This window comes from Vespula pensylvanica, chromosome 23, assembly GCF_014466175.1.
Source record: "Vespula pensylvanica isolate Volc-1 chromosome 23, ASM1446617v1, whole genome shotgun sequence".
NCBI classification, from domain to species: Eukaryota; Metazoa; Arthropoda; class Insecta; order Hymenoptera; family Vespidae; genus Vespula; species Vespula pensylvanica.
In genome coordinates, this window is record NC_057707.1 from 2,538,453 (window position 1) to 2,556,504 (window position 18,052).

General features: G+C 27.5%; 4 protein-coding genes across 8 annotated transcripts; 2 read left to right on the forward strand and 2 right to left on the reverse strand.

The window, feature by feature from the left end:
• Positions 1 to 1,832: 1,832 nt before the first annotated feature.
• LOC122636668 (aromatic-L-amino-acid decarboxylase-like) lies at positions 1,833 to 5,640 on the reverse strand. 2 transcript variants are annotated; one of them, XM_043828171.1, is made up of 13 exons: positions 5,440 to 5,640; positions 5,220 to 5,333; positions 4,419 to 4,470; positions 4,282 to 4,352; positions 3,945 to 4,187; positions 3,720 to 3,845; positions 3,331 to 3,569; positions 3,084 to 3,258; positions 2,834 to 2,999; positions 2,583 to 2,635; positions 2,308 to 2,504; positions 2,144 to 2,221; positions 1,833 to 2,070 (listed from the first exon to the last, which is right to left on the reverse strand). In XM_043828171.1, the coding sequence occupies exons 1-13, from the start codon at positions 5,638 to 5,640 to the stop codon at positions 1,932 to 1,934; spliced, it is 1,854 nt and encodes a 617-aa protein (XP_043684106.1). In that variant the 3' UTR covers positions 1,833 to 1,931. The 2 variants fall into 2 exon arrangements, with proteins under 2 accessions (XP_043684106.1, XP_043684107.1); XM_043828172.1 differs by lacking the exon at positions 5,220 to 5,333 and having other exon boundaries at positions 5,440 to 5,630.
• Positions 3,746 to 11,250, forward strand: LOC122636684 (ribonuclease P protein subunit p25-like protein). Of its 4 annotated transcripts, none has more exons than XM_043828201.1 (5): positions 3,746 to 3,884; positions 9,272 to 9,388; positions 9,478 to 9,656; positions 9,726 to 9,833; positions 9,902 to 11,250. In XM_043828201.1, exons 2-5 carry the CDS (start codon positions 9,272 to 9,274, stop codon positions 10,182 to 10,184), a joined length of 687 nt encoding a protein of 228 aa, XP_043684136.1. In that variant the 5' UTR covers positions 3,746 to 3,884; the 3' UTR covers positions 10,185 to 11,250. The 4 variants fall into 4 exon arrangements, with proteins under 4 accessions (XP_043684136.1, XP_043684139.1, XP_043684137.1 ...); XM_043828204.1 differs by lacking the exon at positions 3,746 to 3,884 and adding an exon at positions 7,662 to 7,943; XM_043828202.1 differs by lacking the exon at positions 3,746 to 3,884 and adding an exon at positions 8,720 to 8,977.
• Positions 10,218 to 13,615, reverse strand: LOC122636685 (MOB kinase activator-like 4). The gene is made up of 4 exons (XM_043828206.1): positions 13,495 to 13,615; positions 13,116 to 13,242; positions 12,354 to 12,727; positions 10,218 to 12,263 (listed from the first exon to the last, which is right to left on the reverse strand). Exons 2-4 carry the CDS (start codon positions 13,173 to 13,175, stop codon positions 12,032 to 12,034), a joined length of 666 nt encoding a protein of 221 aa, XP_043684141.1. The 5' UTR covers positions 13,176 to 13,242; positions 13,495 to 13,615; the 3' UTR covers positions 10,218 to 12,031.
• Positions 13,616 to 13,694: 79 nt separating this feature from the next.
• LOC122636658 (HEAT repeat-containing protein 6) lies at positions 13,695 to 17,948 on the forward strand. Its single transcript, XM_043828141.1, has 12 exons — positions 13,695 to 13,871; positions 13,954 to 14,202; positions 14,288 to 14,521; positions 14,597 to 15,422; positions 15,500 to 15,783; positions 15,870 to 16,208; positions 16,284 to 16,531; positions 16,601 to 16,820; positions 16,928 to 17,005; positions 17,093 to 17,299; positions 17,376 to 17,492; positions 17,663 to 17,948. The coding sequence occupies exons 1-12, from the start codon at positions 13,695 to 13,697 to the stop codon at positions 17,831 to 17,833; spliced, it is 3,150 nt and encodes a 1,049-aa protein (XP_043684076.1). The 3' UTR covers positions 17,834 to 17,948.
• Positions 17,949 to 18,052: the final 104 nt, after the last annotated feature.

The following is an 18,052-nucleotide window of genomic DNA, read 5'->3' on the forward strand; positions in this document are numbered from 1 at the left end:
TGTGTTCGTTTGCGTCACTACTGGGGATTCGTTGCGTCTCAGGAAACACAAGATTAGACCTTTATGTTGACGGTTTCTTTTTGATAAGGGAGATTGTTTAAGGAAATGTTCAGCATCTTTCCCTCTAAGAAATTTTATTTACGTATATTGTGGGTTTTTTCTTATGGAATTTACCTAAAATATGTCTCAATATTTTTTATTATCAGGAAGTAACTTTATTGAAATTTCGCTTACTCATTTATCGCTTTTTTTTTTTTTTTTTTCCTTAATCTATTGTCTTCTTTTTTTATCACGAAATTTACAAATAGAAGCATGAAAAATGTAGTAATTTTTTAAAAACAGTTTATATGTATAGTACGTTTTTTTAGTATACTATTATTTTTATCATAATAATATTTATCATAATAAAATTGAAATATATTCTTAAAGGATATGCGTTGCGCATATATTTAATGAAAAAAATTCATTAATTCGGATAATTATTTTCTCAATAAAAAATAATTATAAATTTTAGTATAGTGAAATTTGGAATTAGTAGTTTAAAAAAAAAAAAATTTAACATTTTCTATATATATTTAATTTAGTTTTAAAGACGTCAATCTTTCATAACAAATTTTTACGTTCAAAGAAATTCTTTTCATTTCTTATATTATAGATCATCTTTACGATACACATATATATCATATAATTGATAAATTATTGTAAGATCAATAATAATTAATTTCTTCAGGAAATTTCTTCTTAAATTAACAAACAAAAAAAAAAAAAAAAAAAATCTCCTTGATTAAAATCTTTATAGAATATTAATCAGTTATATTTTATTCATTTTAAGTAATTAAATACAAGGAAAAAGAAAATTATTGGCAATTTTCAAATAAAGCGGTATTTAAAAAAGACTGATATTAATATTGTTAAAATAATTAGTGTAATCACTTCTTCGAAAAAACATTTTTCAAACAAACAAAAGGAAATGTATGTATCTATATATATGTTATCCTCTTGATTTTTTCTGTTATACATAAAAAACAAAAATGAAAAATAAATATAAATAGATATAAAATAAAATATATTATATATTATATATTTTATATATATATATATTATATATTATATATATATATGTGCGTGTATCAATGGTTGATGGCATCATGATGGGGTCGGTGCTTGAATAAACGAGCATATAGTCTCGATGTTGCACGGAGAGTAAATTCAACCCCCACCCTTAACGCGCTTTCCGTTGTTTATAAATAGATATTTACTCTTCACCTACATTTACAACACCCTGTAGAAACGGTGACAGGTCACCGCTCAATCTTTGTAATATATAAACACAGACAAGGCAGACTCCATTTTCTCGACATCACCTTCACGCATGGTCTCCTCGCGTTCGAAGTTTTTCAATTGGATTTCCAACGAGCTAGTAGTAACTGTACAAATGAAATCGTATTTCTATACCTTCAATTATTCTACAGTCTTTCTTTACATACGAAAGTCGATTGAACGATTTATTAACAACATGTAAAAGAAATTAAACTATGGATATTTATTTTTCAATGATGAAAATCTATCATCAAAGTCCGTTTGCTCTTGGAAACTTCATAAAATGCTAATAAATTACGTCTGTTTAGCATAGGATGGAATAGCCAATAGAAAAGAGAACATATCAATGAATCAATAATGTTATTTTATTTTTCAAGAGAAAAAAATGATTGAATTAGTTAATTGTAGATATCAGAATTCCTTTTTTAATTAAACCATTGAGAAATAATTCTTACATTTTGTATTATGGGTAGTATTGATATTCAAAGAGAAATTTAACAATAATTGAACTATTTTCCTCTTCAATATAGTCATTATTTATATTTCGAAATACAGAGAATCTTAAAAGAGATTATTTTTACAGGATTTTCTAATCATTATACTTCTAATTATTACGTTCTACCATTTGGTGATCTTCCACGAGATGGTGAAGCTGTTGGTGATGGTTCTGGACTACATCCATTACTACTACCACGTCTACTTCCAGCACCACTTGTTTTTAATCTTACCATTGTATCCAAATGTCGAAATCTGAAAGATTCGAAAAAAATTCATTAGAATTAATTAACATTTATTATTATCACGCATTATTATTATTTTATACCTTAATGATAATTCATTTGTATCAGTTCCATCTCTTGAATTCATCAAGTATGCTAATGGCCAAGATATCCATGAATGTCTAAGATCGTATAAAAATAATATTATTATATAACTTTGGAAAAACATATATCATTAAGAATGTTTAGATAATATGTTTATATTTACGTTCCAGTGTTTGAGTTCGTTCCAATACCGCCAATCGTTGCTTGAGTATCAAGCTTTGGTCCAGTTCTGTTTGGTGTTTTGGTGAAGCCAGGTTGTATAGCAGGATCGGATACCATACGAACAAAAAAAGATCGTCTTTGTTCCAGTGTAGCTTTCCTTTTCTTCTCACGAATATCAGCTAATTCGTCCATCACGTCCTACAAGATTTGATTGAAATCATTTCAAGGTCAAGATTATGTAATTATTTAATCATTCATTTCATTTAAATTTTGTACCTTAGATTCTAGTAACTCTGCCAAGTAGTCTGTTATAATGGACCAAGCTATATCTATAATAAAAAATTATTTATTTTATCTTTTTTGTTTTATAGCTTGCTTAGAAATAGCTTGAAAAAAGGACTCTGCATATCTTTGGAAAAATTGTAGATCTTCCTCGAGTAACTTCATTCCAAATATTAAGATTTTGCTTAGAAATTATTTACAGTTTAATCCAAATTTGTTAATCAATTCTTGATTTTTTAACTTACCAACATCATGAGCAGATGCATTTGGTGCAGCAAGAGCAAAACGAATCGTATAACGTTGATTTACACGAGCTGGTACCATGTGAATTTTTCCTGAATCATTAATAGTACTTAGAAGTTTTTGATTAAGTTTGTCGGAACCTTTTGCTCGGAAACACACCAGACCTAACTGTTAAAAATTAGATTAAAACTAACTTAGAGCAATTTCCTTTAGTTTAGGAAAGATATGTCAATGATGAAAAATATTCTTTACCACAACATCATTGCAGATTTCAAATCTTGAATCTTTCCTCACCAAAGCTTCGAATCTCTTTGCAAGTTGGCAATGATTGCGAATATATGATTGTAATCCTGATATTCCATAATTTCTCATAACAAACCATAATTTTAATGAACGAAATCGTCTACTTAATGGTATACTCCAATGTCTAAAAATGAATTATTATGAAAATAATAATTAGATCTAAAAGAATATTGCAAAATCAAATCTACTAGGTAACCTGTAATCTATTGCAGTATCAGCATGTGTATGCTGAAGATAAAGTGGATCAACAACTAAAGCACTTGTTAATTTGAATCTGTCTTTTACCCAAAGACAAGAACAATCAAAGTTTGTTAATAAGAATTTATTTGTGTTTGTGTTAAATGAATCTGCATATTCAATGCCAGCCATTAAATATTTTAATTCTGGACAGATAAAAGCATTCCCTGCATATGCTGCATCTACATGTAACCAAATCTATAAACAAATATTTATTAATTAGATAATTGTATAAAACAATTATTTAAGTAAAACAATATGAGGCAATTATTTTAATTATTAATATCTTCAAACATGGATTTATTAATGTAAATGAATATAAAAATGTATAATGAATAAATTACTTACTCCAGGATATTTTTTGCAGATCGGTCCAATTTCCTTTAAATTATCAAAGGAACAACAAGCAGTAGTGCCAAGGGTTGTAGAAACAAAAAAGGGTACAAAACCTTCTGCTGTGTCAGCTTCAATAGCCTGAAATATTTTTAGTGAATATTATTATAAGGAACAAACGTGAGTATAATTTTTTTATATAAATAATAAATTATACTTGATATCATTATTATAAAATACCTGTCTTAATGTTTCGCCACGAAGTACACTTTTTTCATCAGGTTCTAGGATTCTTAATTTAACAAAGGAAATCATAGCATCTTTTTCAACAGAACTATGACTTTCTCGACTACAGTAAGCCATTAATTTTCCTAATAGTGCAGTTTCATCCAAATGTGTATGAGCTGATGATTCCTTTAATCTAGCAATAGCTTGAGCTCTTGCAGCTAACATGCATACCAAAATACATTCCGATGCAGAACCCTTAAGATTTTATATTCATTTTTTTAAATATTTTTATATATTAATGCAGTATAGATGTTTTTATAACATAGTTTACATGTAAACATAGCTTTACCTGTATGACACCTCCACCTTTGCTATTCTCATTAAAGCATAGAAAATCTTTTGGCAAACCAATGGCCTTACCTTAAATTTGAATATAAGATTATTATATATGAAATTTATTGTATGATGATATCAACTAATACTTACCAAACCAATCACAAACTATTGTTTCTAATTCTGTGCAAGCTGGACTGGCAGCCTAAAACAAATCGGGATATATATATATATGTATATAATTATTGTAATATTTTTATTACATAAAAATTATTATTACTGTCTTGAACAGTTTTTAGGAATTTATAATAATTTTTAAGAATAATATTATTATGACTAATCATTATTACTTCAAAAATTTTCATTAAATAATAAATACAATTATAGTTGTTAATTAATTAATTAATTAATAATATAAAATGCATAATAATTCTTATATAATATAAGAATTATTGTTTTATTACCGAAAATAATTATTATTAATTTAAGGATTATCATAAGATAATATAAATAAACCGAGTTAATTAACTAATAATATATAATAATTAATGATAATATTATTTCTCAGAATGATTATAATATTATTATTAAGAATAATAGACTTCTTTGTATTTTATAATATTTTTTAATTTCTAGGAAGAAATTATTTTTTTACTTAGTTATACATATATGTACATAACTAAAATTGAAAAAATTTAGAAAACATTCTTCATCATCTAATATCTGACATATCAAATCACAAAGTATACTATATATATATATATAAGAACCATCATACTATAGCAAATAATAATTTCCTTCTTCTGACAACTACGATCGATCGATCATTCTACCCTGCAGCTATAGATTATTAACAGGAAATTCATTTTCGTCTTCTTATCGATTTAATAATGTGAAATTTGATTTATATTTTTTAGAATTAAGAATTTTATTGATTGATTGATAATGACTGACCCAAGAAAAACCGATACACCCAATCGCATCAGAAAGCATATCACCAAGAATCGATGGGAAAGAATTTCCAGCTGGGAAATATGCATGAAATCTTGGATGTTGCCAGTGTGTGATCTATAACACACACATAGATATAAATAATGTTTCTATTTTTATTAATTTTCTTAACAAAGTTTTTTCTTTTTTAATTAATGAATTAATGAAGATATAGCACACTCACTCCTGGCATGATTTTGGATTCAACATCTTTCATTATATCTTCCCATGCTTCAGGTTGTTGGGGTGCTTCAGAAGGTAACAATGGTCTCAAGTATCCAGGACCAACATCTGGTGTTACTCTTCGATTATGAATATTACTCATAAATTCGCATATATATTCCACCATTTCTTTTCCACGAATTCGAAATTCTTCAATATCCATTTTGAAAGAATTTTTTGATTAATTTCAAAAAAAGAAAATTTATGATAATAATCGAGAAAATGTTTCGTGAGATTTTTGTTTGTTTGTTGAATGTATCACTTCTTTTTAAACAAATTTTGATGTTGAAGGATACATTGTCTTAACGCACAGACACGAATAAACACAAACACACATGTGATTAATATAGATCACTTCGATTTTAAATCACTCAGTGGATTATAGAATTTTGAAAATTACTTTGAAATTTAACTTAAGATTGATAGTTCTATTTGTTGCATAGAAGAAGATGGCACAGAACTTTGTAGATAAATAGATAGATAGGAGCATATAGAGAAATATGAGAGTTTATGGTGAAACGAGGAACGATCGAACAATACGAACTTTCGCCGATCATCTTGGTCGTATATATAAGCGTGAGGGGGTGCGAACATTTCTCGTTATCTACCGCGAGAGTCCTGCGCAATCGCGAAGGACTTTCTTTCAATGAACTTCATCGTAAATTTTTTTATATAATCGCCGATCTTTTTGTCGTTTGTAGAATAGAATCATTTCCATTCGGTTAATTATCAAGGAATGTGTACCAGAATTGAAAAATCATTTTATTTATTATCATGTCATGTTGTTAAAATAATGATAATTATTGATTATGTTATAATAAGATGATATAGTAATGTAAAAATGATATAATGATTTATATTTTTAATAATCATTCTTAAGAATAATTATTAAAGATATAAAACTCTTATACGAATATGAATATTTACTGTGATATTTAAAAAAAGCTCTTGAAATATTATTAATTATTGTGAAAAATGAAAATTGTTGAAGTAATAATAATTATTCCTAATAATAATGTATGATAACACGAGTACCTTTAAATTTTATAATATTATTTATTCTATAACTAATTCATTGTTTATTCATAATTTTTATTTATCGTTTATTAAGGATCAAAATGATTATCACAAAGAAAGGAAGTTATATAAAAATTAACTTACAGAATAGTATATTTTCTGCCACAATAGTTTCGAATCGTTTTAGAATGCTTCCAATTCGTATGTTCTTCATCGTTTTACATACCCAACGTTATCACTACCTCTAATTTCGTTGTCTCTCAAGAACAGTTGTAATTTCCTTTAATAGGAAACTGAAATTTCAATCCGTTTTCTTTACGAAAATAAATGAGAAATCAAATCGTTCGTAGAAGGACGATATCTTTAGATTTTCTTCGATTTACATCTTATCTGGATTAATTAATATTTCTATCTGATTATAATTATCCAAGTAAAAAAAATAATAATTATAATAATAATAGTAATAATATGGAGAGAAGAGAAAATCGGGCAGAAAATATTTTTCTTGGCTTCTCCTTCAATGCTAAATGTAAGGGAAAATCGTCGAATACCCGAAGAAGAAGAAGAAGAAGAAGAAGAAGAAAAAGAAGGCCACTTGGAATAAATTGCTTGCTTCTCGCGAAGTACATTTAAACGAATGGAAGAAAGGAAAACGTGGTAGAGACATGGTTAAAAAGATGTCAACGCCAGAAGATATCTTCTTCTGATATTCGAATAGAAAATATAATAATAATAGAATAAGGAATGTAGGAAAGCAAAAGTGGGGGACGGTGCTGTACAGAGAAAAAGCAATTAAAACTCTCATTGACCTATCTTAGCTTTCCTTAGCTTTCAGAGGAATAAGAAATTTCCATGATCAAATATGTTCATTTTCAATCTTTCCATAGATCATTACTGATCTAATTACAGAAGTACGATTCTTCAAACGTTTCCATATTTTATAATTACAAATAATTAATTAATAATTAAATGCTTCTGTTTTTCAGATCGTTTTACGTTATACAGTTTAATATATTATATTAATAATTTGTTTTATTATTAATTTAGATTTCAAATTAATCAATTAGAATCTCTTTCGTACTAATGTCTTCGTACAAATATTTTGGTAAAAATGTGATGTCATATTAATGGATCATTAATTATTAATATTATTGTTGATCGATATAATAATTATTTGTATAAATTGGTTCAAAAATTATATCCAATAATTATGATAATATTGAAATTGATCAAATGAATGAATTAGTGCAACGAACTTGAAAAAAAGATGTAAGGTATACGAGGGACGGTCCCCTTTTTTCTGACTTAAAATGTCACCCTTTAGAAATAAAAACCTTTCATAATAATGGAATGCAGGATAGAGGCGCCTAGAGGGGTGTTTAATAATGCAATATGCCGTCGAAGCGTCGCGACGCTATGCCGACTATGCCGCATACCAAGAACATATAGGTATACACCTACGCGTTCAACCCTTACACCTACAACTCTCTCAATGGACCTTTTCTACACCCCTCTAACTGATCTTATTCCCTTCTACGTAACCGCCATCGAAATCGTACCGTGCGATAGAATGCTGATTGGAAAATATTGATAGGAAAGACTTCCACCATCATCTCTTCACTCCCTCCCTCCCTCCCCCCCCTCTCTCTCTCTATTTCTTTTTTTATCGTTTAAATGGTTTTTTCATTTTCCGCTTTAGAGTTCGAATAATTAAATCTTATTATATATTTGTTAGTTAAAATTTTATTTATATTTTTATATTGTATTTTATATATTGTTATATTATGTTATACGTGTACATATAGATGTTATACTAATAATACTATTATATACGTATAATTTATTAATTGATTTTATATATTATTATATCGTTGATCAATATTTTTTACTAAAGATATATATTACTTTATATGTTAAATATATTCGTGTATCATTTACTTTATTAATTAATTCAAATTTAAAATGAGATCGATCTATGTAATTTTCGATCTCTCGAAATATCGATCAAAATCGATAATTTGATTCTAGCATACATCGTTATCGTTATTAAATTTTTATCGTTAGAAATAATTATTGTATTTTATTATTTATATTACTTTGTTATTTCATATACTTTATATATAATATACGTATATAAATAATTTTTCTATTAATTAATGTAATTTATATTAATTGTTTCAAATTAATTCATACAAGTAAGATTGATTGTAATCGAAAAATTCTCGGTCTTTCGAGATCGATAAAAGTCAATTTTTGCAGATACTCTAAATAATTTATTTTCAACATTTGATCGTATCTGTTTAATTATTTCAAAATGAAAAATGTTTTCGGAATACTTTCGTTCATATAAAACCGTTCCGAGTTCCATAAATGGCTCTTCGGTATTGGCACGTCGAACGAACAATACTATGGACCTATGACCCAGTGACAGAAAGAGAGATAAAGGGAGAAAGATAGAGGGAGAGTGGGACATAAAGGTTAAGGCACGTATTTCAAGACGCTAACCTCTTGTCCCAAATACTTCGAATATTTGTCAATCAATAATTCTCAACATTATTCCAATATTAAATAAAAAAGAATTATAAGAAAATTAGAAAATTTGTTTCGTGAAATAATTTTGATTAGAATTCAGTTATCAACACGACTCACGTAGTACAGTTCCTACTACGAATACAAATTATGATGTACGAGCGAAATCGATATATCGTAGAAATAGAAAAATATTTCTAAAGGAACAGTTTTTTTCCTATAATTCCATTCAGTCATATTGTTTACAGATGGGGAGAGTGAAACGAAAGAATTTAACAATGATGACATTGGAAAGAGATAAAAACGAATCTGAAGTTCCAGGTATTCCATTCGAAGATTTGTCAAAAGAATTTCTTTTAATGCGCGTAAGTTTTTTTGCTTGCTATCATTTTTTCGATCGTATAATAGTACGATTAAGTCAATCGAATATTGTTTATTCACGTCAGTTTTATAGGTTAAAGGTGGTACAAAAATTAGAAATGTCTTGGGATACGCAATAAAGGAATTTTCGAATCACGATTGTATTGTTTGGACTGGTGTTGGAGAAGCTGTCGGTAAAGTAATTTCCTGTAGTGAACTTTTTAAAACTATATATAAAGGATTACATCAAGTTACAAGATTACGTTATATTGTGTAAGTAAGTTATACTCAGATTTGATCCTATAACCTTCTTTTTGTAAATATATGATAAATTCGTTTTAGATCAAAAAATTCAGAAAATACGAGTAAAAATGTAAAAGAAGAAATTCGCCGTGTACCAGAGATTCATATTTTATTATCAAAAGAGGCTAAAGACATTACAGTATCTGGGTAAGATATTATGATAGATTCGAAATCATGTTTTCCTTAGATATTTACATAAAATATGTTTGTTAAAGTTATCAAGCTCCAGATGACCCCGGACAATTCAACTTTCAAAATGATACCAGTCAAACGAAATTAAATAAAAATAATAGTAATAGCAATAACAATAGTAATAGTAATAGTAGTAGTAGTAGTAGCAGCAGCAGTAGTAGTAATAGTAAAGGTATAACTAATATTGATGCAGAGAAATTTGCTGCTATGGAATTAATAACTGGACGAAAAAGACTAAAAAAGAATCAACTAACGTTAACACCTTCAAAGAAAAATAAAAAAGCGAATAAAAATGATCAAAAATAATGAATAAATATGATATAAATAAAAATGCATTGATTGTTTCAAGGTACAAAGTTTATTTTATATTAATACATAGAGATTGGTCACATGAAATACTCTATTTTTATATCTCTACGTTTCTACTATCCTCCATTATTTAAGCATCATTCTCGAATTTCTTTTTTTTTCTACTTACAGAATATACATATATAATATCAAAAATTATCTGCTTGCATTACTCTGTAACAAAGTATAAATATGCTTTGATTCATGTAACTTATTACATTTACAGTGTGGAAATTATATACTGATAGATTTATTTTTTTTATAACTAAATAATAATAAGAAATAGTGTACAACATAACAGTAGAGGTACAAATGGTGCAATTAAGATTGTATTAACAAGATTAATAACAGAGTTTTCATTTGCTTGGTTAATTATTAAATTGATGGGGAAATTGGCAGTGATATGGAATAATTTCCTGTTAGATATATTGCTTCGTATTATAATACAATAAACTAGAAATATTTTTTAATAACATTAAAATGTTATCACAAAAAATACATATAAGTTTGTACCTATCTAGTAAGATCATTGAATAGACTTATTATTTCTTTTATCTATTGAACATAAATATCTTCTTTTCTTTTGAAAAACAATACAAATTATTATTTATATGTATTAAAATGTAAATATGTTTAAACAATTGAAAAGAAGAAATATATATATAAACGTGGTATGCATAACTGAAGCATATTACAGGCGTAATAACATACGAAAACTATATATATACAAATAATAATTGTTATAATACAATTCCGATTGATTTTTCATCTTCGTTTTCTTGAAGAATTAGTCCCAGTTCTTTTAAGATAGTATTATGCATAAGATCTGGATAGAATTATGAATAACTCGTCAATTATCCAAATTTTCTTTGCGTAGGTTCTGAATTAGGATAGTCTTTTGCATTATTACTGTTGAATAGATTATCGTTTAAGAAAAATAAAATTATATTAGTATTAAGAGAGTAAAATTCGTATAAGATTATCAAAAGAATACATAAATTTTCAGCGTCAATATTATAACAATCCAAAGTTAGAGGAACAATGTATTTTGCGAACGTAAAATTTAAAGTAAGGATCTACTATTATTAACTGTGAATCATTTTTTATTTTTCTAAAATTGATCTCCATTGGAACTATATTTTCAGTAGCAAGATTCTTGAGTTCTCACATTATTGCATTTATTATAATTATATTATAACATATTGTAATTAATTACAGATATACATATAAATGCTACCAAAAAGAAACATTCTTTAACTTTTTTGCTTTTATCTTAGAGCTGAGTACTGATTTTGATACAGATACATTATTAATTATAAACATGTATAAGAAATATTAAATTCACTCTTTTTCATTGTTATGTCTATAAAACATTATAGAAATATTTCAAAACATGTTTTTTTTTAAGTTTCGGAATTGCAATCAGTACACCATTCATACCAAATGAAATATGTCATTGAGCTCTTAATATATTATCAAAGATTTATAAGTCTTACATAATTAAACATCAACTTATTGTATTATAGCTAATTATGAAGCATGAAAAAATTTCTTGCATATTTTTATTTCTTTGTTCCTCAAAAAGTCATCAATATCATTTTCTATTCACTCTCGTTTGATGCTATATATACTCATAGGTATAAAATATTTTCTAAGAGCAGAGCTTTATCGATCTTTATCAGAATACATTCACATTTACAAATATTTTGGAAAATGTATTCTGATAATGAAACCAGATTCCCATCAGATCTCTCTAAATCTGATGATTTGTTTTTTTTTTATAATACTATTATATTGTAAAAATTTTATGCATCACTTTCAGTTGCACCATCTTCTTCCATTATAGGTACTATCAAATTATCTTTTGACATCAAATTATATTTAGTTACAAATGCTGTAAACCTTCGACAAAGAAATGTTTTATTTTCAAATTCGTCGAATATCGTTCTGTGATGGAAATACGCATGAGAAAATATTCTATATACTCTACGACATACAGATCCAAGCTTTGCTACTGAAGATTCTTTGATGCTCACTCTGAAATAATATAATAACCACAATCAAATATATTGTAAACAAAATTGATAATTTAATTAATGCTTGTAAATACAATAATAAATTATATACCTGCTTGGAAAATATTTATTACTGTTCAATAAACAAGCTGCTCCATCCAGTGTATGTCTGGTATAATCAATAGCAGGACATTCTTTAGGAGTCTTATGTGCAGCGCATAAAAATATCCACTGTTCTGTAGCTGTCATTTGATTACATGTTTCAGGATGACATTCTTCTTGCAATCTAACTGCTAGTCCATTAAGTTCCATACAAAATTGTCTCAAATGTTCGTATTTCCAAACTCCTTCATCTTGAGCATCTGGCATGTTAAGTATCAATTCTATATTTGATGGTTCTCTCCTGATTGTCTGTTGTATATATTGTTGTACGGCTAATGTACTATCCATTTCTTCAAATACTTCATCCGGCCACATGCTAAAATCCTGTAATATTTGTTGGTAATTAATACAATAAAATAATAATTTTTTTTAAGAAAAATGAAGGATCAATGATTAATAATAAAAATATTCTCAAAACTTTAATAACAAACATTGATTAACATATAATTTACTATAATTGTTAATAACTCAATGAGAAGGACAAAAAATTCTAAAATCTTATCTGAAAAGAATGTCATTCATCATTAGATTAATCTCATAGAATATTTATTATTTTTATTATTTGTTTATAAATATTCCTTGAAATATGCTTAAGAAAGGAGATGCCGGTATATCAATAATGTTCGTTCATCCTGATCAAACAAATGACAAAGTTGTATTTGTATCGAATATAGACGACATAATGTTAAAAATAATTGATAATAATATCGACCTTAGCTTTAGTTCCGGGTCTATTTCTTCTCAAGATTGTAGGTCCGTCCGCCATCTTCATTTTGTCAGTTCTTGCGATTAATATGCTTGAGCATCCAATTGTATCAGAAAGGGAGATGCTTCTTCTCCTAGAATATCCAATATTTTTTATATAGTATCCTTTATTGCCAACAGATGGCGACTATGCAGATTATCGTTTGTGAATCTATCGATTTTAAATCGTGCAATAAACCTTTGCTCATAGCTTTGGAAGGTTATTTCTTAACCTCTAATTTATTTATAAAAAATAAGGCTTTAAGACGTATCGAGCTTGTAATAAAAGAAATGTTGAAAACAACCTTAGCTTTTAGTAAAGAGAAATGAATGGAGATAACACGCACGTTTACAGCAGTTGCATAGGTGGATCACAGAATACAATGAAGAGAGAAGATCCGTGGAATGACGTTCGAAGAACAGCGCCAGTCATAGTAATCACGCGCAGTTTTATGTTCGTTACTGTTAAAAATTTGTAATAATGTACATAAGATATATAACCTATAAAAATGGCTGTGTAAATAATTAAAATTATAGCCATGCAGACATGGCTTCAATGCACGTGAGTAGTTCTATCGAAAGCGCGAATATCAAATTCGTAAATTTGATTGAAAGAATATTATCACTGACACATACGAAACTAAGTGATAAAAGATTGATAAATTCATGTCTCAATGATCTTAATGATATTGATTACAGACACATTAGTATAACTAATAATGATGTAAGTTAATCGAATATAAATTTATCGTATTATGTAACTAATACTCTATGTTGATTATATTTATTATCATTGTTATTTATAGGCTGTGTTATTATTGATAAATCAACTCTGTGCTATTGTACCACCTACCGAAACACTTCTAGTTAAAAATACTTGTCTATTCCTAGCTAATGTAATACAAAACGATCTTGTATTCCAAGGAAGAACGTTTGCTGCTTGTACACGATGGATTTTAGACGTTTTAAAATTTTCTCAACCTTTCGCTTGGATTTCTATTCTTCTTGCTTTAAAAAGTGTCTTAGTTACCGGCAATTTTGATAATATTAATCAAGTTAGTATTCTTGAACTGTTATAAAAATGATTTGTTTCTTTGTAAGTATATTTCAGTAATATTTTTTTATGTCTTTTTTCTTTAGTATCTTCAATCTTTACTTGGAGATAAAGGTTTATTGAATAAGTACTTAATACCTCAAAATGAAGAATGGACAGATTTAAATTTACAAGCAATATGTTGCTTAGAAGGAATTTTGATAAATAAGAAAAGTAATACATATATATCACAAGAATATATATGTATAATTAAGGACGTTGTTTTGAATACAGTGTCATTGTTACCATGTTCAAATCATAATATACAATATTATAGTAAAGTAATTGATATTGTAACAAATGTTAGAAGTACTCTTTTAAAGATACAGATTTTTATACTGAATTTTTATTTTCAGATTCTATGTTTATGTTTAAGAATTTTACGTACCGCAATAATAGATAAATTGATACCAGTTTCATCAGATCTCATAGGTGAAATTTTAGGAGTAGTACAGGCTTTCTTATTTTATGGAATTAAAGATTATTTACCTATACAACCACAACTTCTCCGTCCAGCAGCAATGAATCTTCCAGAACGACCACATGTTGTACCAAAATGCAAGAATCAGAAAGTACCCAAATCAAAATCCAAGAAGCAAATGTCTAAAAAATCTACGCCAGAAGATAAACGTATCATTAGTCCAGAAAATAAAAGGATTTATAAATACTCTAGCGAATCTGAAATATCAGATACTGAAACAAATGATTCTGTTCTGGCGGATTCTAAAGTTAGACTCGAAGCTGTACATTTATTGCAAGCGCTCATAGAAAATACTCAAGCTCGAGAAATTTTTGGTTATTGGCCTCAAATAGTTGCGACTGGTTCGCGAAACGATGCTAGAGTATTAGCTAGGAGTATTTTAAAAGAACCTAATACAAAAGTGCGACAAAATGTCTTAAGTGCACTTACTGAATTATTAATTGGTGCTAGACCTTTTTTAATACATGCTGAAGATGTTCAGCCAACATCGTTTATAACTTTCTTTGGTACAGTTTATCTAATGGTAAAAGAATTGCATTTTACATTATCCTTAGTTTTAAATACTGAAAAGAATGCAGCTGTTTTGACTCATTTATTAAAATGCATAGCAGCACTTATTCAAGGTACACCATATGCTAAATTGAAACCTGGACTTGCAACAAAATTAATTAGAAATTGTAGATCACATATACAACACAAAGGTATGTGTATTAAATATATATATATTTTTATATTTAAATTTATATATATTTAATTATTAATTAATACTCAATTGTAGATCCTACTGTAAAGGTTGCGACGTTCTTAGTTTTCGAAGGATTAGTTTGGAACGATCCTATTACTCCAGAAATATTCGAGATTCTCGCGAAACAATCGAACGTTAACTCTGACCCACCAGAAGCAAATACAAGTTCGATCAATGACATAACAACTCAAGAAGAAGAAATAGATATTGAAGATTTGAATGATAGTAAAATTGAAAGTGATAATCTAGATAATCTTTCTAAAGACAAAGGCATCAGTTCTTTACTTCAAGTATGCTTGAATAATGTATCAAACAAGGTACTATAACAAACAAAATATTATATAAAAAATTAATATTGTTCTGTGTGGTTGTATTAGATAAATAATTATCTATGTGATTTTAGTGTACGAGTACTCCAGTCCAACTTCAATCTTTAAAACTAATTGGCTCATTAGCATTTAACACTAGAGATCTTGTATTTCCTTATTTGGAGAGAGTTACCAGTACTTTAATTTCTGTATTAGCAGATTCTGAAACACAAATTATATTACATTCTTGTAGAGCACTTGAGATAATAGCAGGTTGTCTAGCAAATACTGATTCAAGTCATAATTCTTTATTATTTTGGAATATTGTATTCGAACCTATGACGTTACTCGCTCAACACGAACAAACTATATTAAGGGAGGCTGCTTGTGATTGTTTAGGCACCATTAGTTCAAATATGTTCACTCAGTTAACGGTATATAATATCTACTTATTTAAAAATTTTATCTAAACTTTTATTTAATACTTATATGTTATAATATTTTTTTAGCGTCAACAAAATGTGTTACTTAAAACGATATTAATAGGTAGTATCCACGATGATGAAAGTGCTGTAAGAGCAGCAGGTTTAAGAGCATTAGGAATGTTAATAACACTTCCTCCATTAGAAGAAGACACAGGTTTTTTAATGGATTTAGCAGATATAGTTTGCTTTGGTTTAGATGATCAAAATCTTGGGGTACGCATAAAAGCAACATGGGCATTAGCAAATTTATGTGATTGTCTTTCTAGGCGAACGTGAGTCTCCTCACCTTAATTATTATTATTATTAAGATGTTTTATAATTTAATGACCTTTTTTTTAAAGATGTAATGAAGATATGGAGCCTATTCCGTTCGACATTTTATTACCAAAACTGTATCAAACAAGTGTTAGAGCTGCTAAAGATAATGATAAAGTAAAGTGTAATGCTGTTAGAGCTTTGGGAAGTATATTGTATTTATGTCCAGATAGAGAAATATTGAAAGATACGTCTTCAGGATTGGATGCTTTAATTAATTGTGCTGTATTAGGAAATGATATGAAAGTAAATATATAAAAAGCTTCCTTTTTATAAAGTATACAATTCTTTAGAAAGAAAATTTCAAAAGATCTTTCATGAATTTTAAATACAATATAAGAATGATTTTTTAGGTAAGATGGAATGCTTGTAGAGCATTAGGATTAGTTTTGTCCCATAATCCGGATGATGTTTTGCCATCATCTTGGCAAGTACGTATATAATAAATTTAATATTAATAATAAACTACATCAATCATGCTGATATATAATTTTTTATATCAACATTTATTTCTACAGGAACAAGTCTTTCCAGCATTGTGCAATTTAATATGTCATAGTCCTAATTTTAAGGTTCGCACAAATGCAGCATGGGCATTATATTCGTGTAAATCGTATGGTAAATACACTCCAACTTTATGGAAAAGTATAGTTTTAGCTTTCGAAAATTGTCAACATGTGCCAAGTTACGTCGAATATTCTCATCGTGATACGCTTGTCCAACAGGTGATCGTGATATTATATTTTATTTTTATTTAATACGAACAATGTTATCATAAATCAATTATTTCTATTCTTATAGTTGTGCCTTACACTCAGTCATTTAGCAGCTCATACGAAAGTATCGGAATTACAAAATGTTTGGGTAGAGATTGGTGATCATATCGAAAATATTTCTAATTATATTAAAAAGTTTCAGGTAATGTAAGAATTAATATTTTTCTAGGTATAGAAATTAATTGTACCAATCGTAATTGTATATAAAAAAATGTAACATATTTATTTTACACGTGATAATAATTTACAGACATGTTATAATACACAGTATATACAATATACAATATACAATATTTTTATTTATAATTTTAGGAAAACATATTGCCAGAAAAAGTTGGAAATTTAATAGAAGCTAAAGCACATTTAGAAAAATGTGTTAAAACTGCCAAATCATCGCAAGAGCAACGAATTGCTAATATCTTAGCAAATTTATTTGATAGAACAAGTCATTATGATAATTTAGATAGTTTAAGTATAATGTGATTATAAAGTATAGAAAGAATTGATGCATTTATATTTAATAATTAATATACTATTAAACGATCATTCGTTCTGTAATTTAATTTATAATCAAACTAAACCACTACAAAATGCATTATTTATTTGTATTAATATATATAAAAGGGAAAAGTGGCGTTCAGTAATAATTTCTTGGAAATAAGAAGTTCATGTAGATTCTACATTTTGAGCATGCTTTTTCTT

Bases quoted from the DNA above. Each gene is read 5' to 3' on its own strand.
- LOC122636685 (XM_043828206.1), bottom strand. From the start codon at position 13,175: ATGAAGATGGCGGACGGACCTACAATCTTGAGAAGAAATAGACCCGGA. The intron at 12,728-13,115 runs GTCGATATTATT...CAAATATTACAG, and splicing joins GACCCGGAACTAAAGCTAAG to GATTTTAGCATGTGGCCGGA. The intron at 12,264-12,353 runs GTATATAATTTA...ATATTATTTCAG, and splicing joins AATAAATATTTTCCAAGCAG to AGTGAGCATCAAAGAATCTT.
- LOC122636684 (XM_043828201.1), top strand. From the start codon at position 9,272: ATGGGGAGAGTGAAACGAAAGAATTTAACAATGATGACATTGGAAAGA. The intron at 9,657-9,725 runs GTAAGTAAGTTA...AATTCGTTTTAG, and splicing joins ACAAGATTACGTTATATTGT to ATCAAAAAATTCAGAAAATA. The intron at 9,834-9,901 runs GTAAGATATTAT...TGTTTGTTAAAG, and splicing joins AAAGACATTACAGTATCTGG to TTATCAAGCTCCAGATGACC.
- LOC122636658 (XM_043828141.1), top strand. From the start codon at position 13,695: ATGGCTTCAATGCACGTGAGTAGTTCTATCGAAAGCGCGAATATCAAA. The intron at 14,203-14,287 runs GTTAGTATTCTT...TTTTTTCTTTAG, and splicing joins ATTTTGATAATATTAATCAA to TATCTTCAATCTTTACTTGG. The intron at 17,006-17,092 runs GTACGTATATAA...TTATTTCTACAG, and splicing joins TTTTGCCATCATCTTGGCAA to GAACAAGTCTTTCCAGCATT.
- LOC122636668 (XM_043828171.1), bottom strand. From the start codon at position 5,640: ATGGATATTGAAGAATTTCGAATTCGTGGAAAAGAAATGGTGGAATAT. The intron at 4,471-5,219 runs GTCAGTCATTAT...GATTTGTTTTAG, and splicing joins GGTGTATCGGTTTTTCTTGG to GCTGCCAGTCCAGCTTGCAC. The intron at 2,071-2,143 runs GTATAAAATAAT...CGAATCTTTCAG, and splicing joins ACAAATGAATTATCATTAAG to ATTTCGACATTTGGATACAA.